The sequence below is a fragment of the Brachyhypopomus gauderio genome, unplaced genomic scaffold (genome assembly GCF_052324685.1).
Source record: "Brachyhypopomus gauderio isolate BG-103 unplaced genomic scaffold, BGAUD_0.2 sc142, whole genome shotgun sequence".
NCBI classification, from domain to species: domain Eukaryota; kingdom Metazoa; phylum Chordata; class Actinopteri; order Gymnotiformes; family Hypopomidae; genus Brachyhypopomus; species Brachyhypopomus gauderio.
The window spans coordinates 258,749-285,231 of NW_027506963.1; the positions used below are offsets into that span (position 1 = coordinate 258,749).

At 40.2% G+C, this 26,483-nt stretch overlaps 2 protein-coding genes and 1 long non-coding RNA gene across 6 annotated transcripts in view; 2 read left to right on the forward strand and 1 right to left on the reverse strand.

Moving 5' to 3' along the window:
* Positions 1–26,483, reverse strand: part of LOC143500352 (peroxisomal succinyl-coenzyme A thioesterase-like) — an 85,608-nt gene that overhangs the window by 29,739 nt on the left and 29,386 nt on the right. The window lies entirely within an intron of this gene.
* On the forward strand, positions 413–10,084 carry LOC143500355 (uncharacterized). 2 transcript variants are annotated; one of them, XR_013126764.1, is made up of 8 exons: positions 413–751; positions 6,355–6,472; positions 7,400–7,422; positions 7,531–7,560; positions 7,678–7,710; positions 7,936–8,409; positions 8,644–8,689; positions 9,075–10,084. It is a non-coding gene; the product is annotated as an uncharacterized LOC143500355 (long non-coding RNA). The 2 variants fall into 2 exon arrangements; XR_013126763.1 differs by lacking the exon at positions 413–751 and having other exon boundaries at positions 6,341–6,472.
* LOC143500368 (uncharacterized) lies at positions 1,278–4,245 on the forward strand. The gene is made up of 4 exons (XM_076994484.1): positions 1,278–2,166; positions 3,026–3,458; positions 3,595–3,810; positions 3,952–4,245. The coding sequence occupies exons 2-4, from the start codon at positions 3,027–3,029 to the stop codon at positions 4,177–4,179; spliced, it is 876 nt and encodes a 291-aa protein (XP_076850599.1). The 5' UTR covers positions 1,278–2,166; position 3,026; the 3' UTR covers positions 4,180–4,245.

Below are 26,483 nucleotides of genomic sequence, written 5' to 3' on the forward strand. Positions count from 1 at the left end.
ATTCATTCTCTATGGGAAAAAGTCAACTTTGAGGACTTGTCCTGAGGACACCGTATGTCCGACATGTCCCAAAAGCACAAGCACACTTCTTCCATATGAGATCTGTGATCCTGCCAATTTTCAAGGTTCTAGCTCAAAAACTGCGACCTGTGAAAGTTACCGAAAAGTGGAATAGAATAATAATAATAAGAACTAGAAAGGCAAAGTTCGTGAACAAACTTTATGTTGGCTTGACAAAGCAGCTAAAAAGGCTGTTTTGAATGTTTGATGACCTAATGTTAAAGGTTGTTTTAATGTTATTAATGTTAAAATGATGTTAAAGGTTGTTTAAATGTTGACATCCTGCTAAATGATGTTGAAGGCTGTTTAAATGTTGATATCCTACTAAAGGATGTTAAAGGTTGTTTAAATGTTGATAACCTGCTAAATAATGTTAAAGGTTGTTTTAATGTTATCAATGTTAAAATGAAATGAAAATCCGGGCCGGACTAAGAAAACATACTGCAGCTGTGTCACTTATTAATACAAGTAGTCACGAACTGGAAAAGCCTTGTCCATACTAATGATACATTAATTATATCTCCCTGTTTGTATTCCACGAGTGACATGTTAAGAGAGAGACACCAATTGCACACAGACACTGCTGAGAGCCTGCATATATAATGTGGTGGCGAAGAAATGATACTCGAGTGACAAGCTCATTTCACCGCGCTTGATGGCAACTACCCCACTCAGCTGCACTTACTTCACGGTGAGGGTGCACCCGGTTTTCCCCACAGAACAAACACATATGCATCCCCATATTACTATAACTGCAAACATCAAAATAACTGTATCAAACTCACTTATTTAAACGGACTATTTATAATGCCTAGTCTCTCTGTCCCATCTCCCAGCCTCCTCTGCTGGCGCGTGGGCGGGGTTTGTCAGTCCGTGTACCCTAGCACTGCACAGTCCATGTCCAAAGCCACACTAGTTCAAGTTCAGTTCATACATGTTCAAAGTGAAAACAGTTCACGTTCAAAATTCACAATTTTAATTCTGAACCAGTTCAAAGTTCAGTTCACTTTACTTTTTTCGTGAGACATTCAAATATTTTTTTATAGCAACGCTTTCTCTCACTCTCGTCATTGCTCTCTCTTTCTCTCTCTCTCTCTCTCTCTCTCTCTCTCTCTCTCTCTCTCTCTCTCTCTCTCTCTCTCTCTCTCTCAGCCCTCCGCGCTCTGGTCGCTCTGCTGCAATTTATCACGGGTAACGTAGTGCGGAAGCCAGTATGTTATTAACTAGCCAGTATGTTAACTACTCTCAGCCGGAAACTACGTTGCCCACAATGCATTGCGCACACCATGTCGAAACCATTTCTGTCTGGTTTAAGCGATTTAAGCAGCAAGAGCGAGAATGCAGGAGGGAGTAACGTTCAATTACAGTGATGTCTGCCGTTCATGACACATAATGTGAACTAATTCACGTTCAAGTATTTAAAAATGAACGAAAAAACGAAAAAATGAGCGTGTTCAATGAACGCGTTCTTTTGAACTCGTTCATGCACAACACTGTCAGTATATATGCGGCTTTTAGCCTGTGCGCCTCAGTCGGACTTCCATGAATCATGATTTCACAATAATCAGCAGATTATAAAGCATGATAAATTCTGCTGAATCATTTAATAATTTGTAAAAAGCTGTTCAAATGTTGATTACCTGCTAAATTATGTTAAAGGCTGTTGAAATAAACAAAATAACGCTAAAATCAGCTAAAAATGAATAATTAATGTGAAATGATAACGAAGGCTGTTTAAGTATTAAAATTGCTGAATAATGTTAAAGGCTGTTTACATTTTAACACTGTTAAATGATATTTAAATGCTGTTGACAGCTCAGATATATGGTTGAAACATAAACCTCTGGTAATGCGGAACCATGAAATACTGTTAAATAAACCAGCTAAAAATAAAGATGATAATTGTCTGAGTGTTTAACATTAATATTTCGATATGCCTATATGCGTTATGTGAGACTGTGATTTTAGCGCGAATTATCAGCGCTCGTGGAAGGCGCTGAGCGCGAATTCTGCGTGCGCGTGAAGAGTTTCAGCACAGATCCCCTCAGTCTGTCAGATATTTCTCGTCACAGCTGTGGAAGTTTTTTGACTGTGGAAAATTTACAAGTAAGTAGCCCGTCGTTTTTATTCACGATAAAGTAATATATTTTATTCATGATAAAATAATAATAAGGATATTAATAATAATAATATAATTATATAATAATATATAATAAGGAATAATCTTTTTTATTCATGATAAAGTAATAATAATAAATATGGAATAATCTTTTTAATACATGATAAAGTAATAATTTCTTATCATGAAAGAAATAATAATTAGGAATAGTTTTCCACAAGAAGGGTCTGTGAAAGACTGGTCTGTATGTTCTTGAATGAAATTTAATACACTAATAAATATATCGAATGTTTTTATTATTATTATACCATTTAGAATAGCCTACTGTGGAGGAAATATTTTTTTATAATGTGATTTTCTGGATATCGTTTACTATATTCGATCTCTCACTGTTAATGCTAGTCGGTGTCTGTGGTAAATAACCAACACATTCTGACGTTTCAAGCGTTAAACAGTGTTGTGAGAAATCAGGACAGAAATGATAAATGTCACCATATTCAACAATGATTTCATAATCATTTTATTTAACAGTATTTTACCTCAGGAAATTTACCTCAGAAAAGTTACGTTAAGCGGCGACAGTGTGTAAATAGACTGTGTAATAGATAGCTAGCTAGCTAGCTAACAGCTGAGAGGAAACTAAACGTCGCGAGCGTCGTTATCCATAGCAACATTCGGACGTTCAGTGCGAACTCACAAATAAGAGTCACAAACCTCACAAACATTTTAGCCAAGCTTAAAATATCTTGTTTAATATTGTGATTACAGTAATGCAACTTTTGTGGTTTGTGATACAGTAATCCATTTCTTCAGGCTGAATTTGTTTTATTTGTCTTGATCCCTTAGCATGTTCTCCAAGATTTCTGGACCGTATTCCAGACCGGCTCCCATCAAGGTCAAATGTGTGGCGAAACATACGGGCCAGAGGGGAGAGACTTACGAAGTGGTGGACGGCGTGGTGGCAATTAAGACCTCCAAAATGGTTGCTACCTGTGCCCTCTGCGATGGGAAACATTTTGTAGTTGCCCATCTGAAAAATGACGATTGTCATCGTATTGATGACAATCGGTCATATTACATCAAAGGATACAATGTATCAGAAAAATATGGCACCTGCAAAATGTTTTTCAACCCGTCGACGGTAGTTTTCAGCACAACAGAGGTGACAGTATCCCCTGACTTGGAGAGACTATGCCACCACGCCGTCTGCCCTCCCTCCCCAGCCTACCAAGAAGGCAACAAGGCAGACTACTGCACACTTTCAGGGGTAGTAGCAAGTGTGAGTATTAATTAATTGTTCTAGTTAAATCTATGCTATGACCCACAGTGTCATAAGTGATTCATTGAATCTTAATCTTAACCAGTTACGCCTTATATCACCTGTGACTCTCTGTTTTGTTTTTGTTTCATTTTAGTTGAGTACAACAAAACTTCAATCCACAAAGGATGGGGGTGTTCCACTCCGGGAAATAGAGCTCAGTGCTGGGAGGGACGTATTCAGGGTGTCCCTCTGGAGAGATGTGGCACTGGAAGACATCTCACTGTCAGCTACCATTGAAATCAGCCACGTCAGCGTTAAAAGGAACAACCAGGCAGTGACCTTCAGTTCCACGACATATACCACTATAAAGGTAAATTGAAAGGTCTTTGGAAACACCCCATCTGTCACAATATGTGGGTTAGCCATCTTCTAACACTTCAGAATTTCTCTTTGACCACATGTCAGGCAGAAATTTAATATCTTAATATATCATATGCCATGTTATTCACAGAAATCTGAGATCGTGCCAACGGCTGAAGAGGTGGAAGTTGTAGGAATCTGCCCTACTCCCACAGACATCAAGATCCTCACTTCCAGCATGGAGGAATTCTCCATTCCTCCTCATGTCTGGAGTGGGGATACTGATAGGCTAATATTGAATCTCCCCCTTACAATGCTGATAAAGCATAACGAGGGGGTCATTATCTCAGTTGATTGCCCTTTCTTTACAGAGGACTGAATGTTGTTTTGTTGCTGTTGTTTGTTATATTGTTGTTTGTTGATTAATAAATATTAATTTGCCTAATTCATGCTTGTGAATTGTAAAGTAGAAAAAGAGAGAACTAACTACAATTAAATAAGACATATACTAGCTTGGTAGCTAAGATAGCCACTTAGCAAATACTAACCAAAAAATAGCAGATATTTAAAGATATTTAAGCATATGTTCAACTATATGCCATCATATAAAGTGATGAGACAAGTTAAGATTCAACAGTACAACACTCACCTCTAATGAGGTGTCAATTCCAGGTTCAGAAAGTAAAAGTCCTCACCAAGATGTTGCTCAAGCTTGCTAGATTTTCTAATTAGTGCAATCCAGGTAAAATTAGTGGAATCAACACAATCCAAGAAGCCTGAGCAAAATCCTGGTGAGGACTTACTTTCTGAACCTGGAATTGACACCTCTGATAAAATGTCACATCTTATTTCATCAGGCAGAGAGGTGGACATTCTAGGTTCAGAAAGTAAAAGTCCTCACCAGGATTTTGCTCAGGCTTCCTGGATTGTGTTGATTCCATTAATTTTACCTGGTTTTCACTAATTAGTAAATCCAGCAAGCTTGAATAAAATCCTGGGAATCGTGCGCTTATTTTTCCACACACCGGGCTTAGAGAGTAGCACATTATATTTACAATAAATTAATATTCTAAAAATATTAATTATATATATATATATATATATATATATATATATATATATATATATATATATATATAGGCTAAAAGCCACATACATCTACTGAACTGAATACAACTGAACTGATCAGTTTCTGAACGGTGCCTGTAGCATTTCACGTGCGACAGTTTTGATTAGGTAACACACACACTGTGTTCAGATTTGTTTTTTTTTTGTAACTTTTTTCGTGAGACATTCAAATATATTTTTTATAGCAACGCTTCCTCTCACTCTCGTCATTGCTCGCTCTCTCTCTCTCTCTCTCTCTCTCTCTCAGCCCTCCGCTCTGGTCGTTGCCTGCTACGCGGCGTTGCTGCCCCGCTCTGCTGCAATTAATCACGGGTAACGTAGTGCGGAAGCCAGTATGTTATTAACTAGCCAGTATGTTAACTACTGTCAGCCGGACACTACGTTGCACACAATGCATTGCGCACACCATGTCAAAAACCATTTCTGTCTGGTGATACGCGATAGCGAGAATGCAGGAGGGAGTAACGTTCATTTACAGTGATGTCTGCCGTTCATGACACATAATGTGAACTAATTCACGTTCAAGTATTTAAAAATGAACGAAAAAACGAAAAAATGAGCGTGTTCAATGAACGCGTTCTTTTGAACTCGTTCATTCACAACACTGTCAGTATATATGCGGCTTTTAGCCTGTGCGCCTCAGTCGGACTTCCATGAATCATGATTTCACAATAATCAGCAGATTATAAAGCATGATAAATTCTGCTGAATCATCTAATAATTTGTAAAAAGCTGTTCAAATGTTGATTACCTGCTAAATGATGTTAAAGGCTGTTTAAATGTTGATAACCTGCTAAATAATGTTTAAAGGTTGTTTAAATGTTGATATCCTGCTAAATAATGTTAAAGGTTGTTTAAATGTTGATAACCTGCTAAATAATGTTTAAAGGTTGTTTAAATGTTGACATCCTGCTAAATGATGTTAAAGGTTGTTTAAATGTTGATAACCTGCTAAATAATGTTAAAGGTTGTTTTAATGTTAAAACTGCTAAATGAGATTCATCTGCCCCTCTGCTCCATTATACATTATATGTGTGCGTGCGACATTATCTATGTCCAAAGCCACACTGGCTCAAGGGTGTTAATTATTTTAAATAAAAAACATACCGGCTATACCGAAGTTCACCTTTGACCACATGACTTTGCAGTATTAGAGCAGAATTATGTCTAAATATCTAGTTTAAGACAAAACTGTAGCTCCCTAATATAATCTGTAGCGTTTTTATGCGGATAAACGAGGTCGGAATTGGGCACAACACCGGCTGAACCCCAATCTGTCAAACGTGAATTGCTACAGGCACCGTTCAGAAACTGATCAGTTCAGTTAAATGCATTCAGTTCAGTAGATGTATGCGGCTTTTAGCCTATATATAATTAATATTTATACAATATTAATTTATTGTAAATATAATGTGCTACTCTCCAGCAGGCGAAGGTGGAAAAATAAGCGCGCGCACGCGCGCGCAAACGCTGGTCATGACGGAGACATATGCGCGAGACCGTCATCCGATTTTTTCTCCGGAGAGAAACGGCTGTGTTTTACCGTAAGTACCATTCAGCGCTCATAAAAACGTTAAAAACATTGATAAATTGTAATTTGACATACCAAAATGTTTAAAATACACCTTCGTTGTCAATTGTTAACAAGCAAGGTTAATTGTTAGTTAGTTATTTGCTTAACTAAGGCAAGGCCGATGGCTAAATTTGTGAGGTAGCCAGTTAGCCGTTGGCTAACGTTTTGGACCGCTGGATACCAGGTTTGTTTTACTAGCATAGTGAACACGTATGAACACGGATAGCACATAGCTAACCTGGCTACTCTAGATTCATAACTACCATTGTACGTGTACATCGTCAGGCTTTGAAATTTACGTGAATATTTTAGATATAAATGATAAAATGTTCCTTGTGCTGGAAGGCCTGCTAGCTATTTCATCTTGGCTAACCTAGCCAAGCTACCTAGCTCACAAAACTAGTGCACGAGAGATAGCCAGCTTTGCTAGTTAGCTAGCTAGCTATGGCCAAGTGTTTTATAATGGTGTAAAGAACAACCTTTCGCGAACTACCAATAAATGCTGGAGCTAGCTACTTTTTTGGCCATTATATATTCTTATGTATTTGTATTGCTATATTGAGTAGCTGGCTGATATTTGTGTCATTACATGACTGACCAAAAGCACTAAGATAGCTGGTTTGGTAGCTATCAAGCTATTACAGTTAGCTAGAGGTTTTCTGTAATTCGGGCCTATGTGTAACAATCATCCAACGCATTTTAGTGAGTTGTTCATCTTTTTTAAGACAAACACTTAATTCATTATTTAAACCATTTTAAAATTCCTGAGAAATCTTGTTCATTTAGCTATCTGGTTACCTGATATGTGTTTATATTACAAATATGTAGGTGCATCCCTTGTATCTTACGCTTTTATAAGCTTCACATTAAGATAATGTTGTTTCTCTCTTTCCCAAAGTTGGCAGAAAACCATCGTATAACGTAAGCTGAAGCTAAATGTTATAGTTAAATTACTTGTATGATATTGTAGCCTGTTAAAATTTGGCAAAATATTTGACCCTGCTTGTTGTGTTGCACTGTAATTTGCAGGTTCTAAAGCTACAAATACTGACAGTTTGTGTAAGTACATGTTGATACTAATTCATACATATAATTGACAAGTAGGCCTAATGATGTAGTAAACTTAATAAGATGTGATGAAAATAAATGCGTCTCTATTCTTGTGCTTCCTTACAGGTTCTTTACATCCATCATTCATCTACAGTGTGTGTAAGTTCAGTAATAAGGTATAGAATTATTGGTGTCAATGAAAAGCACTAGGCAGCTCACTTGATTTTTGAACAATTGATCAGAATTCACTAAATCAGTCATGTGTGTTAAATCTCAAAATATTTACAGTGTCACAGTTGAAAGGTTTGTTTGAAAGATGCAAACCTTTTTCACATATTTAAATGTTTCTCTTCTCTATTTGCATATCCATATGTCTACATCAAGCTATTCGAAGTGAGTAGAAAGCTATTAAAACTGCCATTTCTGCATACATGGTGTGGTTGAGGTTACAAAAATTGTCCATTCTGTAGCAATGTAAATTTTTCTGAATGCTTTTTTAATTCAAAATTGGAGTGTACAAATATGAGTGTGATAGGCATGATGTGTTGGGCATGATCTGTTATGGTAGACACCAGTGGATGCTGTCTTGTTATAGTAAAAAAATGGGCCAGTGAGCTAAGAGCATTTTATTAACATAATTATGGCATTTTGGCCAATATCCAAGTTCCACACTGGACAGGACTTTAGCCTAACAGCATTATTGACACATACCTATGTATTAACATTATCTATTAGAAAGAGACCACAAAGCACTTCTGTAAGGTCCTCTGGAGAAGAGCACCTGCCAAATTGTGAAAATGTTCACTAATGTGCACTTGTATGTTTCTGTAGGTTCAGCTCACCTCACCTAACCTCAGAGTAAGTTAAAGAATTTAATATAAGGCCTTTGTTTCCTCTTAAATACGACACACATGCATATCATGAAACTGCCATTATTTTATACCATCTAAATGTACATGTACATAAGGCATTAAACTCAGTGTTTGGCTAATGGACCAAATGTGACCAGTCTGAATGTAGATTGTTTGTACAAGTTTCACTTATGCATTTCTCTCTCTCTCTCTCTCTCTCTCTCTCTCGTGATTTTGGCAGGGTGACCTCACTGTGGTCCTGGTGTAGGTTCCTCTGGCTTGTGAAAGTAAGGGTTTTTAAAGGTTCAACATGAACATTTGCAGAAATGTAAGAGCCATAACATCATACATCACATGAAGAGGAAACGCAAGCAAGCATCCTGTGTTCATACTGAAATCACCCAATATCCTGTGAATCTAAGCGTCTGATTGTGAAGTAGTACAATTGAATTCACAATTTGCTGCATTTAGGCTTTGTTTATATTGCACCTTTCATACACTGGCAATTCAAAGTGCTTCACACAAGAAAATTAAGTATGAAATGGCATAATCAGGATTAAGTTCTCCAACTTGATGTTACAATAATATTGAACATTTACAATAATAATGTATTGTTAAAACACTGAACAGTTCTATATGCATGAAGATTGATTCTTTTTTTTGTCTTTACAGGTCCTGATCTGAAGAATTTTCTGCTCTGTCTGTCTTCCTATTAGATCCAAGTCTTGTCCCCGTCCCAATATTTTCTCTTCTCTTGTCCCCCGTCCCAACATTTTAACATCTTTTCTTGCTGCGTCTTTTGGCTTGCCCTTGCAAGTAAAACGATTTTCATACTCTGTCTGTCTTCCTTTTACAACCATCTCTTGTCCCCGTCCCAATATTTTCTCTTCTCTTGTCCCCGTCCCAAAATTTTAAAATCTTTTCTTGCTGAGTCTTTTTGCTTGCCCTTGCAAGTACGATTACCCAAGATTACCAAACGATTACCCAAGATTACCAAACGATTACCCAAGATTACCAAACGATTTACCCCAACTGATTTACCCCAACTGATTTACCCCAACTGATTTACCCCAACTGATTTACCCCAACTGATTTACCCCAACTGATTTACCCCAACTGATTTACCCCAACCGATTTACCCCAACCGATTTACCCCAACCGATTTACCCCAAAAGATTACCCCAAACAAAACAAGCCGAAAGGCAACTGTGTTTATTTGTTTCAGACCAGATTCTTGATTGAACCATCATTGCTGACTGCTGTTGAAGACCCGCATCAGACACTCATCACACACATCATTATTCTGTTATCTCAGTGAAGGAATAGTGTACTATATATCTCACTACAGTTAAATTGTTTTGTAAATCACATAAGTGCATTTTAAAAGAAGTAGACCACATACTGTTTGATATTAGTGCATATATAGTTTTTGTGTGTTTTATATACATTGCCATTTTCTTGTTGCTTTGTGTTGAATTGATTTGTTTCAGACAAACAACAGTAAGCAGCAGGACCATCTTTGCCTTCAGCAGACACACTGATATAGTTTTGAATTGTATGTTTGTGCATATATCGTTGCATAGGTCTAGGCTGTTATAACTGTTATTGAGAATTGTCAATACCTTTAAAAAAATTGTAATAGTATTATTGTGATTTGATTACAGTAAACGTTTTAAAAACAACCTTTTGGAATAATATTGTTTTGGCACTGTTCCATATATACTGTTTGAAATCTGTTAAACCATGCCGAGAAAAAGCAAGAAGTCTGTTGCTGCTAAACGACGCGAGGCACTGAAAGTGGAGAGCGAAAGCACTAACCAGGTAGCAAACACTGTTGCTAATAGATATGTGGAGTCAGTTCAGGCATCGCACTGTCAAAATGATCAGAGATACAGGGAATTCTCGCGTGGTACACAGTGTACGTGCAACGCTCTGACATTTCTTGCTATGCACAATGAAGTTAACGAGTTGAACTCTATGGGTCTTGACAACGTTTTAACGAGAGGAGATGCTTTATATACTACTGTGAAACGGACATTGCTGAATGAAGGAAGGTTTGTGAGTAACTATTTAACTTCTGACGAGTTACCAACGACAGTCGACACCGATCTGCAATGTTACAACCTTATTAAACACCCACAAACGTATGGTTTCTTGAAAGACGATGCGCCACAAGGAATGGACGAGTTTATGAACCTAGAGAGCGCTCTCGCTTGTCTTGAAGGTAACGTAACTGACGCGCTTCTGATGGTTGGAAACACGTGCATTGCAGTATTCAGAGATCGCGAAGGGAGATTTGGGTTTTTCGATTCTCACAGCAGAACACCTGACGGATTACGGCCTGATGATGAGAACACGGGTATCGCCGTGATGCTTACTTTTGCGAACTTGACAGATTTGACCGAAAGGTTGCTACTGCTGTATCAGGGTTGCCTTGAGTTGCGGGACAATCAACAATACGAACTTCTGCCCGTGTCTTTTGAGATCACAGCTAGTACTCAACACGAAGAACTCCCTTGTGAAATTCAAACGTTAAACGTGCAACCTAGTCTTGTTAGCCAGCATGACAAACAACCCATCGTTAAATTAAACAAAACACGCAGAAGAAAAAAAATTCAACAACAGATGCAACAACTCGCATCCTCGCAAACATGTGGGAAACGTGTTAACTGGAAGCTACAATATGCAAACGACCCTCAGTTCAAGGAGAAAATGAAACAACGCAGTCGAAATAGCTACTTAAAAAATGCTAATTACAGACTTGCCAAGCAACGAACATTAAGGGTTAATTATAAGCTAAACACTACTTACAAAGATAAACAGAGACGGTACATTACCACTAAATACCAACATGACGCAGTGTTCAGAGAGAAACAGAGACGGAACATTACCACTAAATACCAACATGACGCTGCGTTCAGAGAGAAACAGAGACGGAACTTTACCACTAAATACCAACATGACGCTGCGTTCAGAGAGAAACGGAGACGGAACATTACAACTAAATACCAACATGACGCTGCTTTCAGAGAGAAACGGAGACGGAACTTTACCACTAAATACCAACATGACGCTGCGTTCAGAGAGAAACGGAGACGGAACATTACAACTAAATACCAACATGACGCGGTGTTCAGAGAGAAGCAAAAACAATACGTTATCAGCAGTTACAAACACAACTCTGTGTACAGAGAGAGACAGAAACAATATGTCATCAGTAATTACAAAAACAACGCTGTGTACAGAGAGAAGCACAAACAGCACATAATTGATAAATATTCAAAAGATCCGATTTTCAGGCAAAAGCGAAAACAATATTTTACAAACAGGTGCAGAAATGATTCTATATTTTATGATCTTAGAAAACAAAAATTTAATAGATTATATCAGACTGATGCAGTTTTTAGATCCCATCACAGAGACCTGTGCTTACTTCGGTCAATGAACAGAAAGTCCAAACTGCTACACAAGATACGTTGTGCACAACATATACAGAGAAAATACAGACTAAATCGTTATTTACACCAACACAGTCTGCATGAAAATATCAATAATCATTCTTTTTCTGACATCCACAATCCACAACAGCTGACAGCATTAAGTCACTTTAAAGAGATTGCAAAAGATGGGCCAAGCTATGTTTGCACCGTCTGTCACAGAGCACTGTTTTCTAACCAGGTTCGTATGTGTGAACACAGAAACTATCAGAAGAATCCTACGGTTGCTTCAGTTTGTTTGACTGGCAAATATGTTCACATCTGTTCCTCTGACTGTCCAAATAACTGTGTAACTGAAGAAAGGAAGGGAGAATGGATCTGCCACTGTTGTCATGAAAATTTATCAAAGGGAAAGATGCCTGCCATTGCTGCTGTTAATAATCTTGAACTTACACCAGTTCCACCAGAACTCTGTGATTTGAATATACTTGAAAGGCATGTTATAGCCAAATATGTGTGTTTTGCCAAGGTCATCAGTCTTCCCAAAGGTCAACAGAGAGCCATCAAGGGTGCTGTGGTGTCAGTTCCTTCAGATGTTGAAACAACAGTAAATGTTTTACCCAGACCAAGAAGTGAATCACAGTTGCTTACAGTGAAACTCAAGAGACGGTTGTGTTATTCAGGTCATTATCAGTTCCAGACAATATCTATGCACAAAGTCTTGTCTGCGTTATGTAAACTGAAAGAAATACATTCTGAATATAAAGACATTGTTCTCAACCCTGTACAGGAAGATGATTTATTTAATGATGTTACAGACGTCACAGATGAAAGTGCTCCAGAACAGGAAATGGATATTGACAACAATACTGAGAGTGAGAACACACCACAGCAGAACCCTGAGAGTATGGAGCCTGATGCAGATAATGAGAATCAGAGCACTGATCAGCACACAGGTCTAGCGTTAGACACATGTCTTCAGCCACCAGATATTGGTCATCATCTGTTATCCTTCAATGATGGGATATTCTGTATTGCTCCAGCAGAGAGAAACAATCCAGTCAGTGTGTTTAAAGTCCCTAAGCTCGAGGCAATGGCTTTCCCAGTACAGTTTCCTTGTGGTAAAAATACATTTGATGAACCACACAGACAGGTTGCTCTCTCACCTAGCAGATACTTCAATGCAAGATTATTCTCTGCTGATAATCGCTTTGCGATGGACACAAACTACATTTTCTTTGCACAGTTTGTAACTGAAATGCATCTAGCCTCTTCAAGTATGTCCATTCAACTGCGAAAAGCAAAAACCAGGACACGTGATGGACGTAAAATCAACAGTTCACTTTTACGAGACAAAGTTGAATTAGATAAACTTATAAAGAATAATGAGGGCACCAGATTCATGCAGCCTCTGAGAGGTACACCTGCTTACTGGCAAAAAACACTCCGAGATCTGTTTGCCATGCTCAGACAGCTGGGAACTCCCACATTTTTCTGTACATTCAGTGCAGCAGAGATGAGATGGCCAGAGGTAATCACAGCAATTAAAGCACAACAAGGTCAAACTGTGGACTTCTCAGCTTTGGATTGGTCACAGAAGTGTGAGATACTACGTAGCAATCCAGTTACTTGCATGAGAATGTTTGAGAAACGTGTAGAAGGGCTGATGAACCTGATTCTGTCTCCTGCACAGCCCATTGGTGAGGTGGTTGACTATTTTTACCGTGTAGAATTTCAACAGCGAGGTTCTCCACACATTCACTGCCTGTTTTGGGTGAAAGATGCACCAGAATTTGAAGATGACCCAGATCAAGTTGTATGTGATTTCATTGACAAATACATATCATGCAAGTTGCCAGACCCAAACACAGACCAAGAGCTGAACACAATAGTAACAGAAGTACAGACACACAGCCGAAATCACTCTAAATCTTGCAAAAAGAATAATAAGCACTGCAGGTTTGGATTTCCTAAACCACCTATGGCAACAACAATGATTACACGCCCCAGACCACCACCCCTTGACACAGACTCTGATGAGGAAAATACAGAAATAGATGAACAAGCACAGGCTAAAGTAAATCTACAGACTGTGTGGGATCTGTTGAATGACAAAAATCAACAATTTGAAAGCATTACAGAACTGCTTGAAAAGGTCAATATGTCTTACCAGGATTACAAGAGAAGTGTCGAGTCTCTTTCTACATCCAGTCAGATCATAATGGAACGAGCACCAAAAGACTGCTGGGTAAATGGCTACAATCCTCTGCTGTTAAGAGCCTGGAACGCCAACATGGACATCCAGTTCATACTGAATCCATATACCTGTATAATGTATATACTGTCATACATTTCAAAAGCCGAACATGAAATGAGCGATTATCTAAAGCAAGTCATGAGAGATTCATGTGACAGCTCATCTGAAAGGGAAACCATGAAACAGATTATGCATGCCTATGCCAAAAACAGAGAGGTCAGTGCCCAGGAAGCAGTCGCACGCACTTGCAGTTTAAAACTCAAATCATCATCCCGTGCTGTTATTTTCATACCCACAGACGACAATGCTGTGCGCATGAGCCTACCTATGAAGTACTTGGAGAACAAAGATCCTGATGATGAGAACGTGTGGATGACAGGATTACCAGAAAAGTACATGGCCAGGCCAAAAACACCAGTGTTTGAGAATATGTGCATGGCAGAATTTGCAAGTGAATACCGAATTGTTTATACAGAACAGAAAAAGGGTAAAAATGTCTTCTCTTTGCAAAACAATATGGGGCACATAAAGAAGCGCACCAGAGGAAAACCTGCTGTCATTCGCTTTGCTCGTTTCTCACCACAAAAAGATCCTGAGAAATACTGTGGAACGCTGCTGAAACTCTACCTGCCCCACCGCAGAATCACACAGCTTACGTCTGCTCAGTTCCACAATTATGAGTCTTTCTACATCTATGCCTCTGTAAAGCTGCCAGGTACAGATACTCTTCAACGTGTTTTTACCATTGTACATGAAAACAAAGAAAAGTATGAAAAGCACAGTGATGCTATTGAACAAGCAATCGAGGACTTTGAACAGAACGGTCCCATTGAAGATGCCTGGACTACTTTGGCTCCAGCAAATGAACTGATTCGTTTGGAATGCATTCTAGAGCAAGAGCCAGTAAATCCCAATGATGCGAACGAACAAGATGACGTTCCAGATTACGTTGCATCTAGATCTGAGAACACCACTGCAATGCCTGTAATGGAAGGACCACAGTTGAGCCATGCAGAGATAAAAAAAATGTACCAGAGCTTGAATGAGACACAAGCAGCTGTGTTCTACACTGTGCGTGACTGGTGCAAAAGAAAAGTCCTCAATGAAAACCCAGAGCAGTTTCTTTATTACATCGCAGGAACAGCAGGAACAGGAAAGAGCCACCTTATTAAATCTGTGTATGTAGAGGCTACAAAAATACTACACAAACTTCCATGTGTACGTGAGGAAACCGACATTTCAAAACCTACAGTTCTGTTGTCAGCTTTTACTGGTTGTGCTAGTCATAACATTAATGGAAAAACACTCCACTCACTTTTTAAACTCCCACGAAGCTTGAAGCCTCCATATCAAGGACTTGGGAACAGTCTGGATGAAATCAGGGCAAACTTTTCAAATGTGCAAATTATAATCATTGATGAAATATCAATGGTGTCAAAGCCATTATTTGCTTACATTAACTGGAGACTCCAGCAGATTAGAGGGAACAACAAACCCTTTGGCAACGTTTCTATTATGGCTGTTGGTGACTTCCAGCAATTACCACCGCTTGGAAAGGCAAAGTCCCTGTGTGTGTATGAGGACCATGTGCTGGACTTTTGGAGAGATCATTTTAAGATGGTGACACTGACAGAAATCATGCGTCAGAAAGATGACCTTGCATATGCTGAGCTCCTTAACAGACTCAGAGTGAAACGGAAACACGACGCACTGTCCGCTGCTGACCGATCTATGCTGGAACAAGTCATTAAATCCCCTGAAGACTGCCCCTCTGATGCATTACACATATTTGCTACTAATAAAGAGGTTGATGATTATAATTCAGCTGTCATATCATCACGCTTTCAAAATATTACTAATATAGATGCAGAGGATTATAAAAAAGACCCACGAACAGGCCAGATGCAGAAGCAAGGTGTCCCTTTCAAAGGAGAAAAAGGTGATCTTGTTGACACACTACAGCTGGCAACTGATGCCCGAGTAATGCTTACCAGAAATATTGATGTGGAAGATGGACTGGTCAATGGCTCATTTGGCAAAGTGGTAAAAATAGTCACTCACATTCGTAAAGATGTTCCAGTTGTGCATATGATTGGTCTTAAGCTGGATAATGTTGATGCAGGACAGAAACACCGCAACAAAGTGCCTGGAGGTGATGACAATGTAGTTTACATTGAGAGGGTAGAGGAAAATCTGAAGAAAAAGGGAACAGTTCGACGGCAATTTCCTTTAAAGTTGGCCTTTGCATGCACCACTCATAAAGTGCAAGGAATGACAACTCTGTGTGCTGTTGTATCACTAAAGAAGATTTTTGAACCAGGTATGGCATATGTTGCACTCAGCAGAACCACATCACTCAGTGGACTACACATCACTGACTTTGATGAAAGGAAGATTTACTGTGACACTGAAATCAGTGCCTCATTGGAGAATATGCCCAAACTGGATTTAAGTGCTATTCAGCCACTTTTGCACTTAGTAAAAGAACCTCATTTGAACTCTGGTCTTAAAATTGTACATCATAACACAGAAGGCCTTCAAACTCATATTGAGGATATCAAAAGCCATCATGAGCTCCTCTTATCTGATGTTTTGTGTCTTACTGAGACGCATATGACTGGTTCTGTTTTTCCTGATTCTCTGCAGTTGAATGGCTACAAAATATACAAGCGGAACAGACATGCGGCCTACACCAACTACACACATCTGTCCAACAGGAGTGGTGGGGGAGTTGCCATGTATGTGAAAGACAATATCAAAGCTCATGCTATTCAGTATATACAGAATGTAACTGATCTGGAGTTTGTGGTTTTAAAAGTAGAGGCCCCTAAACAAGCTCTTATTGCAGTTATTTACAGACCACCAGACTACAGGTTGACAGAGTTCTTACCAAACCTAGATGCCCTTTTGACCTCAATCGACATCATGGACTACAGACCTGTTGTGGTGTGTGGCGACTTTAATGAAGATCAGCTGTCATTTGCAAATAAGCCCATTTTTAATTTGTTTCAGTCAAAAGGATACACACAGCTGATAACCAGTGCAACAACAGAGAAGACTACACTTCTGGACCCTGTGTTTATTTCTAACCCTCACACTATTGTTGCAGCAGGACTTCTCAACACATACTACAGCTACCACAATCCTGTTTATTGTGTTTTGTAAGATAGGAAAATCAGTACGTCACACAGCCCAGTTTCCAGAACAACATTGCCCAGCAACCTCAACCCCGAAGACAGAGATCCACATCACCTGATTACTGACTCAGTTTGTTGCAATCTATTGCCAATCTCTTAATTTTGTGAATCATGATTTTCTCTTGAAATAGCAGTTCTATTTATAATTTTTGTCTACAATTAACTTATCTAGTATTGCACCTTGACCTCCGAGTTTGCCCCTTTGGATTTTGTCTGCTCTCCTGTGTGCTTTTCAGATATTTTGACACTGTGCCTGTTTTTGCATACTTGTTTCTCCATGTTACATTACTATTTATTTGTTACAGAATGCAGCTTTCTAGCAAGATGCCCTATTCCAGTGGATTCCCTTAGCGGAGACAGAAGTCACGTAGATGTCAGCGTATGTTTAATTGTCCTTTGTTCAGTGTCCATATATGACATTAATATGTGTGTTAATTTTGTCCTTTGTGCAGTGTCCATTTATGCAGAGCCGGCCCAAGGCATACTTAAATTATGCAGCCACTTAGAGCCCCCTTGCCAATAGGGGGCTCCCAAGAGCACCAAAATGTTGTAGCATTTGGTGCTGAGGTGGTGGTATGGGGGGCCCAAAATTTAATTCTGCATAGGGCCCCATGGAAGCTCGGGCCGGCCCTGCATAAATGACATTAATGTATGTGTTTAATTGTCCTTTGTTTAGTGTCCATATATGACTTTAAAATATGTGTTTAATTGTTCTTTGTTTAGTGTTCATATGTGACATCAAGGTATGTGTTTAATTGTCCTTTGTTTAGTGTCCATATATGACATGATGAAAATACTTGTTTAATTGACCTTTGTTTAATGTCCACATATTACATCTATAAATGTATTTAATTTGCCTTTGTTTTGTGTCCATATCTAACATCAATAGATGTGTTTAATTGTCCTTTGTTTTGTGTCCATATATGACATCAACATATGTACTTAATTCTCCTTTGTTTTGTGTCCATATATGACATCAACATATGTGTTTAATAGTCCTTTATTTTGTGTCCTTATAGGACGTCAACAGATGTGTTTAATTGTCCTTTATTTTGTGTCCTTATATGACGTCAACAGATGTGTTTAATTGTCCTTTATTTTTATCTATAAATGTGTTTAATTATCCTTCGTTTTGTGTCCATATATGACATCTATAGATGTGTTTAATTGTCCTTTGTTTTGTGTCCATATATGACATGAATGTATGTGTTTAATTCTCCTTTGTTTTGTGTCCTTATATGACATCAACAGATGTGTTTAATTGCCTTTTGTTTTTTTTTTTGTTGTTTTTCAGGAGGTGGGCATTATGCATCAGTTAGCTCATTACCTGAAGGGGGTTACAGCCTTATGTATGCCTTTAAATTAACCCCTCCTTATGTTATAACTGCTGTTGGTCATTTTTCATTTATGCTACATTTTATGTCCTTTTCTGCACTGAAACTGCAGTTTCAGTTCAGCTACCAGGAAGGGGGTGGGGTGGGGGGAGCGCGGTTGTCCAATGGTTGGCTTGGTCGGTGTGCAGGCCTGTACAGTTTGTCCCGTCACTTTGTGTGCACTGTGTGCATGTGTGTCTGTGTGCTGGCACAGGACCTGGCAAGGCCCGTCGAAACAGCGAGGGATGTTTTCTTCACTACCACAGTGATACCACAGACTTATGTCCACCCAACAGAGCCCAGACAGTGGCAGATCAATGGGACCCAAGGGAAGGTTCTATAAGGACTCTGTAGCGCGGCCCCAGCAGCGCACACTGGGATTACAGACAATGTGGGTAAACAGGCCCTGTTGGTGGGAAACAGATACAGAGACAGAGAGGAGCCCCAACCTTCAACACATATTGGAACGCTGTCTATGACCTCTGCTGGACTATTGACACTGTTGTCGACCATAACCAAAAAAAAAAAAACTATGGAAGAACAGTGAGAACTGGCTTCTCTACTACCACAGTGAGGCAGAGGCTTACACCCACCCTGACAGTGGCAGAGATTGTCTGGTCAAGCACTCAAGCAATGGGACCCAAGGTTCCATAAGGACTCTGTAGCATGGCCCCAGCAGTGTTCACTGGGATTACAGACAACGTGTGTAAACAGGCCGTGTTGGTGGGAGACGGATGCACACAGTGCACACAAAGTGATGGGACAAACTATACAGGCCTGCCCACTGACCAGGTCAACCATTGGACAACCATGTGCATATTAGGATACCATCTATGACCCTGCTGAACTAAAGACCCTGTTGTTGACCATGACATATTTTACAAAAATTATTTAATTGTTTGGTTGATTCATTATTTTTTACTTACTTTCATTGTCATAAAACTGTTAAATGATGTTAATTGCTGTTAAATATAAACTTAAAATAATGCTGAAGGCAGGTGAAAATGAATAAAAGACTGTTTAGATGTTTCATGATTGATGACCTGCTGAATACTATTACTATAATCATGATGAATGCTGTTTAAATGTTAACACTATGAAATGATGTTAAATGCTGTTGACATGTTCAATGTAAACTTATATAATGCTGACGTCAGGTGAAAATGAAAAAAAAGCTGTTTGGATGTTTCATGATTGATGACCTGCTGATTACTATGAATACTATTACTATAATCATGATGAATGCTGTTTAAATGTGAACACTCTTAAATGATGTTGAATGCTGTTGAAATGTTCAATGTAAACCTGCAATAATGCTGAAGGCAGGTGAAAATGAATAAAAGGCTGTTTGGATGTTTCATGATTGATAACCTGCTGATTACTATTACTATAATCATGATGAATGCTGTTTAAATGTTAACACTCTTAAATGATGTTAAATGCTGTTGAAATGTTCAATGTAATCTGATTTAATCTGATTTGCACCCTCCGAACAAATGGTCGTAGTGCCCCATCTGCCCCTCTGCTTCATTGACCTAATGTTAAAGGTTGTTGTTAAATAATGTTAAAGGTTGTTTAAATGTTATCAATGTTAAATAATGTTAAAGGTTGTTTTAATGTTATCAATGTTAAATAATGTTAAAGGTTGTTTTAATGTTATCACTGTTAAATGATGTTAAAAGTTGTTTAAATGTTGACATCCTGCTAAATGATGTAGAAGGCTGTTTAAATGTTGATAACCTGCTAAAGAATGTTAAAGGTTGTTTAAATGTTGATAACCTGCTAAATAAAGCTAAAGGTTGTTTAAATGTTGATAACCTGCTAAATGATGTTAAAGGTTGTTTAAATGTTATCAATGTTAAATAATGTTAAAGGTTGTTTTAATGTTATCAATGTTAAATAATGTTAAAGGTTGTTTTAATGTTATCACTGTTAAATGATGTTAAAAGTTGTTTAAATGTTGACATCCTGCTAAATGATGTAGAAGGCTGTTTAAATGTTGATAACCTGCTAAATAATGTTAAAGGTTGTTTAAATGTTGATAACCTGCTAAATAAAGCTAAAGGTTGTTTAAATGTTGATAACCTGCTAAATGATGTTAAAGGTTGTTTAAATGTTGATAAACCTGTTAAATAATGTTAAAGGTTGTTTAAATGTTATCACTGCTGCCCATCTGCCCCTCTGCTCCATCTGCCCACTCTGCTCCATCTGCCCCTCTGCTCCATCTGCCCCTTCACCCCTCTGCCCCAGATGCCCCTCTGCTCCATCTGCCCCTCTGCTCCATTGACCTAATGTTAAAGGTTGTTGTTAAATGATGTTGAAGGCTGTTTAAATGTTGACATCCTGCTAAATGATGTTAAAGGCTGTTTAAATATTGATAACCTGCTAAATGATGTTAAAGGTTGTTTAAATGTTGACATCCTGCTAAATGATGTTGAAGGTTGTTTAAATATTGATAACCTGCTAAATGATGTTAAAGGTTGTTTTAATGTTGATAACTTGCTAAAGAATGTTAAAGGTTGTTTAAATGTTGATAAACCTGTTAAATAATGTTAAAGGTTGTTTAAATGTTGATAAACCTGTTAAATAATGTTAAAGGTTGTTTAAATGTTATCACTGCTGCCCATCTGCCCCTCTGCTCCATTTGCCCCTCTGCTCCATCTGCCCCCCTGCCCCATCTGCCCCTTTGCCCCATCTGCCCCTTTGCCCCATCAGCCCCTCTGCTCCATCTGCCCCTTCACCCTTCTGCCCTATCTGCCCCTCTGCTCCATCTGCCCCTCTGCCCCATCTGCACCTCTGCTCCATCTGCACCTCTGCTCCATCTGCCCATTCGCCCCTCTGCTCCATCTGCCCATTCGCCCCTCTGCTCCATCTCCCCCTCTGCTCCATCTGCTCTATCTGCCCCATTTGCCCCTCACCCTCATCTGCCCCTCTGCTCCATCTGCTCCATCTGCCCCCCCTGCCCCATCTGCCCCTCTGCTCCATATGCCCCTTCGCCCCTCTGCTCCATATGCCCCTTCGCCCCTCTGCTCCATCTCCCCCTCTGCTCCATCTGCTCTATCTGCCCCATTTGCCCCTCACCCTCATCTGCCCCTCTGCTCCATCTGCCCCCCCTGCCCCATCTGCCCCTCTGCTCCATCTGCTCCTTTGCCCCATCAGCCCCTCTGCTCCATCTGCCCCTCTGCTCCATCTGCCCCTTCGCCCCTCTGCTCCATCTCCCCCTCTGCTCCATCTGCTCTATCTGCCCCATTTGCCCCTCACCCTCATCTGCCCCTCTGCTCCATCTGCCCCCTCTGCTCCATCTGCCCCCTCTACTCCATCTGCCCCATCTGCATGTATGTATGTGTGTGTGTGTGTCTGTGTGGTGTATATGTGTTTGACTGTGTGGAGTGGGTATGAGAGAGATGCAGGTGTGTGTGCGTGCGTGTGTGGGGGAGGGGGAGAGACATTCAAAAATAACTGCCACTCTGTGTGGGGAAGCCTTGTTTTATGTGATTTGCACCCTCCGAACAAACGGTCGTAGTTCGGGACCCATTTAACTTATCGCTTCACCGAAGAGATTGTGTGAGAGAGGACCCCTTGCTGATGATTTTGATATATTTTGGTGTGGTTTGACCCTAAAATGACTGATTTATGGCAAGTTAAAAACACACAAAAATCTCAACAAAGCTGATTCTGATTCTCATACATTTATATGGGGGCCAATGGGGCAGTTTTCTGTGTCTGGTGCCAAACAAATGCTCATAACTCTAAAACTAATTCATCAAATGATTAGATATCTCGGCGTGCCGGAGAGGACAAGTTTCTCTCCCATTTAAAATTTAAATGGAGCTTCTAGGTGAACGTTTCAGGATTTTACAGCAGTTTATCCAGGAGATTTTTGATGATTTTTCATGACAGCACACTCTAACTGGGGACATTTCTGAACAGGCCCCCATTCACTCCCTATGGGGGTAATGTCCACTTTGAGGACTTGTCCTGAGGACACCGTATGTCCCACATGTCCCAAAAGCACAAGCACACTTCTTCCAAATGAGATCTGCGAACCTGCAAATTTTCAAGGTTCTAGCTCAAAAACTGTGACCTGTGAAAATGACCGAAAATCGGAATGGAAGAAGTACAATATAATACTAGAAAGGCAAAGTTCGTGAACAAACTTTATGTTGGCTTGACAAAGCAGCTAAAAAGGCTGTTTTGAATGTTTGATGACCTAATGTTAAAGGTTGTTTTAATGTTATTAATGTTAAAATGATGTTAAAGGTTGTTTAAATGTTGATAACCTGCTAAATAATGTTGAAGGTTGTTTTAATGTTATCAATGTTAAATGATGTTAAAGGTTGTTTAAATGTTGACATCCTGCTAAATGATGTTGAAGGTTGTTTAAATGTTGATAAACCTGTTAAATAATGTTAAAGGTTGTTTAAATGTTATCACTGCTGCCCATCTGCCCCTCTGCTCCATCTGCCCCCCTGCCCCATCTGCTCCATCTGCCCCTTTGCCCCATCAGCCCCTCTGCCCCATCAGCCCCTTCACCCCTCTGCTCCATCTGCCCCTCTGCTCTATCTGCCCCCTCTGCTCCATCTGCCCCTTCGCCCCTCTGCCCCAGCTGCCCCTCTGCTCCATCTGCACCTCTGCTCCATCTGCCCCTTCGCCCCTCTGCCCCAGCTGCCCCTCTGCTCCATCTGCACCTCTGCTCCATCTGCCCCTTCGCCCCTCTGCCCCATCTGCCCCTCTGCTCCATCTGCCCCTTCGCCCCTCGGCTCCTTCTGCCCCTCGGCTCCTTCTGCCCCTCTGCTCCATCTGCCCCTTTGCCCCATCAGCCCCTCTGCTCCATCTGCCCCTCTGCTCCATCTCCCCCTCTGCTCCATCTGCTCTATCTGCCCCATTTGCCCCTCACCCTCATCTGCCCCTCTGCTCCATCTGCCCCCTCTGCTCCATCTGCCCCCTCTACTCCATCTGCCCCCTCTACTCCATCTGCCCCATCTGCATGTATGTATGTGTGTGTGTCTGTGGTGTATATGTGTTTCACTGTGTGGAGTGGGTATGAGAGAGATGCAGGTGTGTGCGCGTGCGTGTGTGGGGGAGGGGGAGACACATTCAAAAATAACTGCCACTCTGTGTGGGGAAGCCTTGTTTTATGTGATTTGCACCCTCCGAACAAACGGTCGTAGTTCGGGACCCATTTAACTTATCGCTTCACCGAAGAGATTGTGTGAGAGAGGACCCCTTGCTGATGATTTTGATATATTTTTGTGTGGTTTGACCCTAAAATGACTGATTTATGGCAAGTTAAAAACACACAAAAATCTCAACAAAGCTGATTCTGATTCTCATACATTTATATGGGGGCCAATGGGGCAGTTTTCTGTGTCTGGTGCCAAACAAATGCTCATAACTCTAAAACTAATTCATCAAATGATTAGATATCTCGGCGTGCCAGAGAGGACAAGTTTCTCTCCCATTTAAAACTTAAATGGAGCTTCTAGGTGAACGTTTCAGGATTTTACAGCAGTTAATCCAGGAGATTTTTGATGATTTTTCATGACAGCACACTCTAACTGGGGACATTTCTGAACAGGCCGCCATTCACTCCCTATGGGGGTAATGTCCACTTTGAGGACTTGTCCTGAGGACACCGTATGTCCCACATGTCCCAAAAGCACAAGCACACTTCTTCCCAATGAGATCTGCGAACCTGCAAATTTTCAAGGTTCTAGCTCAAAAACTGTGACCTGTGAAAATGACCGAAAATCGGAATGGAAGAAGTACAATATAATACTAGAAAGGCAAAGTTCGTGAACAAACTTTATGTTGGCTTGACAAAGCAGCTAAAAAGGCTGTTTTGAATGTTTGATGACCTAATGTTAAAGGTTGTTTTAATGTTATTAATGTTAAAATGATGTTAAAGGTTGTTTAAATGTTGATAACCTGCTAAATAATGTTGAAGGTTGTTTTAATGTTATCAATGTTAAATGATGTTAAAGGTTGTTTAAATGTTGACATCCTGCTAAATGATGTTGAAGGTTGTTTAAATGTTGATTATCTGCTAAATGATGTTAAAGGTTGTTTAAATGTTGATAACTTGCTAAAGAATGTTAAAGGTTGTTTAAATGTTGATAAACCTGTTAAATAATGTTAAAGGTTGTTTAAATGTTATCACTGCTGCCCATCTGCCCCTCTGCTCCATCTGCCCCCCTGCCCCATCTGCTCCATCTGCCCCTTTGCCCCATCAGCCCCTCTGCCCCATCAGCCCCTCTGCCCCTTCACCCCTCTGCTCCATCTGCCCCTCTGCTCCATCTGCCCCCTCTACTCCATCTGCCCCCTCTACTCCATCTGCCCCATCTGCATGTATGTATGTGTGTGTGTCTGTGTGGTGTATATGTGTTTGACTGTGTGGAGTGGGTATGAGAGAGATGCAGGTGTGTGCGCGTGCGTGTGTGGGGGAGGGGGAGAGACATTCAAAAATAACTGCCACTCTGTGTGGGGAAGCCTTGTTTTATGTGATTTGCACCCTCCGAACAAACGGTCGTAGTTCGGGACCCATTTAACTTATCGCTTCACCGAAGAGATTGTGTGAGAGAGGACCCCTTGCTGATGATTTTGATATATTTTGGTGTGATTTGACCCTAAAATGACTGATTTATGGCAAGTTAAAAACACACAAAAATCTCAACAAAGCTGATTCTGATTCTCATACATTTATATGGGGGCCAATGGGGCAGTTTTCTGTGTCTGGTGCCAAACAAATGCTCATAACTCTAAAACTAATTCATCAAATGATTAGATATCTCGGCGTGCCAGAGAGGACAAGTTTCTCTCCCATTTAAAATTTAAATGGAGCTTCTAGGTGAACGTTTCAGGATTTTACAGCAGTTTATCCAGGAGATTTTTGATGATTTTTCATGACAGCACACTCTAACTGGGGACATTTCTGAACAGGCCGCCATTCACTCCCTATGGGGGTAATGTCCACTTTGAGGACTTGTCCTGAGGACACCGTATGTCCCACATGTCCCAAAAGCACAAGCACACTTCTTCCCAATGAGATCTGCGAACCTGCAAATTTTCAAGGTTCTAGCTCAAAAACTGTGACCTGTGAAAATGACCGAAAATCGGAATGGAAGAAGTACAATATAATACTAGAAAGGCAAAGTTCGTGAACAAACTTTATGTTGGCTTGACAAAGCAGCTAAAAAGGCTGTTTTGAATGTTTGATGACCTAATGTTAAAGGTTGTTTTAATGTTATTAATGTTAAAATGATGTTAAAGGTTGTTTAAATGTTGATAACCTGCTAAATAATGTTGAAGGTTGTTTTAATGTTATCAATGTTAAATGATGTTAAAGGTTGTTTAAATGTTGACATCCTGCTAAATGATGGTGAAGGTTGTTTAAATGTTGATTATCTGCTAAATGATGTTAAAGGTTGTTTAAATGTTGATAACTTGCTAAAGAATGTTGAAGGTTGTTTAAATGTTGATAAACCTGTTAAATAATGTTAAAGGTTGTTTAAATGTTATCACTGCTGCCCATCTGCCCCTCTGCTCCATCTGCCCCCCTGCCCCATCTGCTCCATCTGCCCCTTTGCCCCATCAGCCCCTCTGCCCCATCAGCCCCTCTGCCCCTTCACCCCTCTGCTCCATCTGCCCCTTCGCCCCTCTGCTCCATCTCCCCCTCGGCTCCTTCTGCCCCTTTGCCCCATCAGCCCCTCTGCTCCATCTGCCCCTCTGCTCCATCTGCCCCTTCGCCCCTCTGCTCCATCTCCCCCTCTGCTCCATCTGCTCTATCTGCCCCATTTGCCCCTCACCCTCATCTGCCC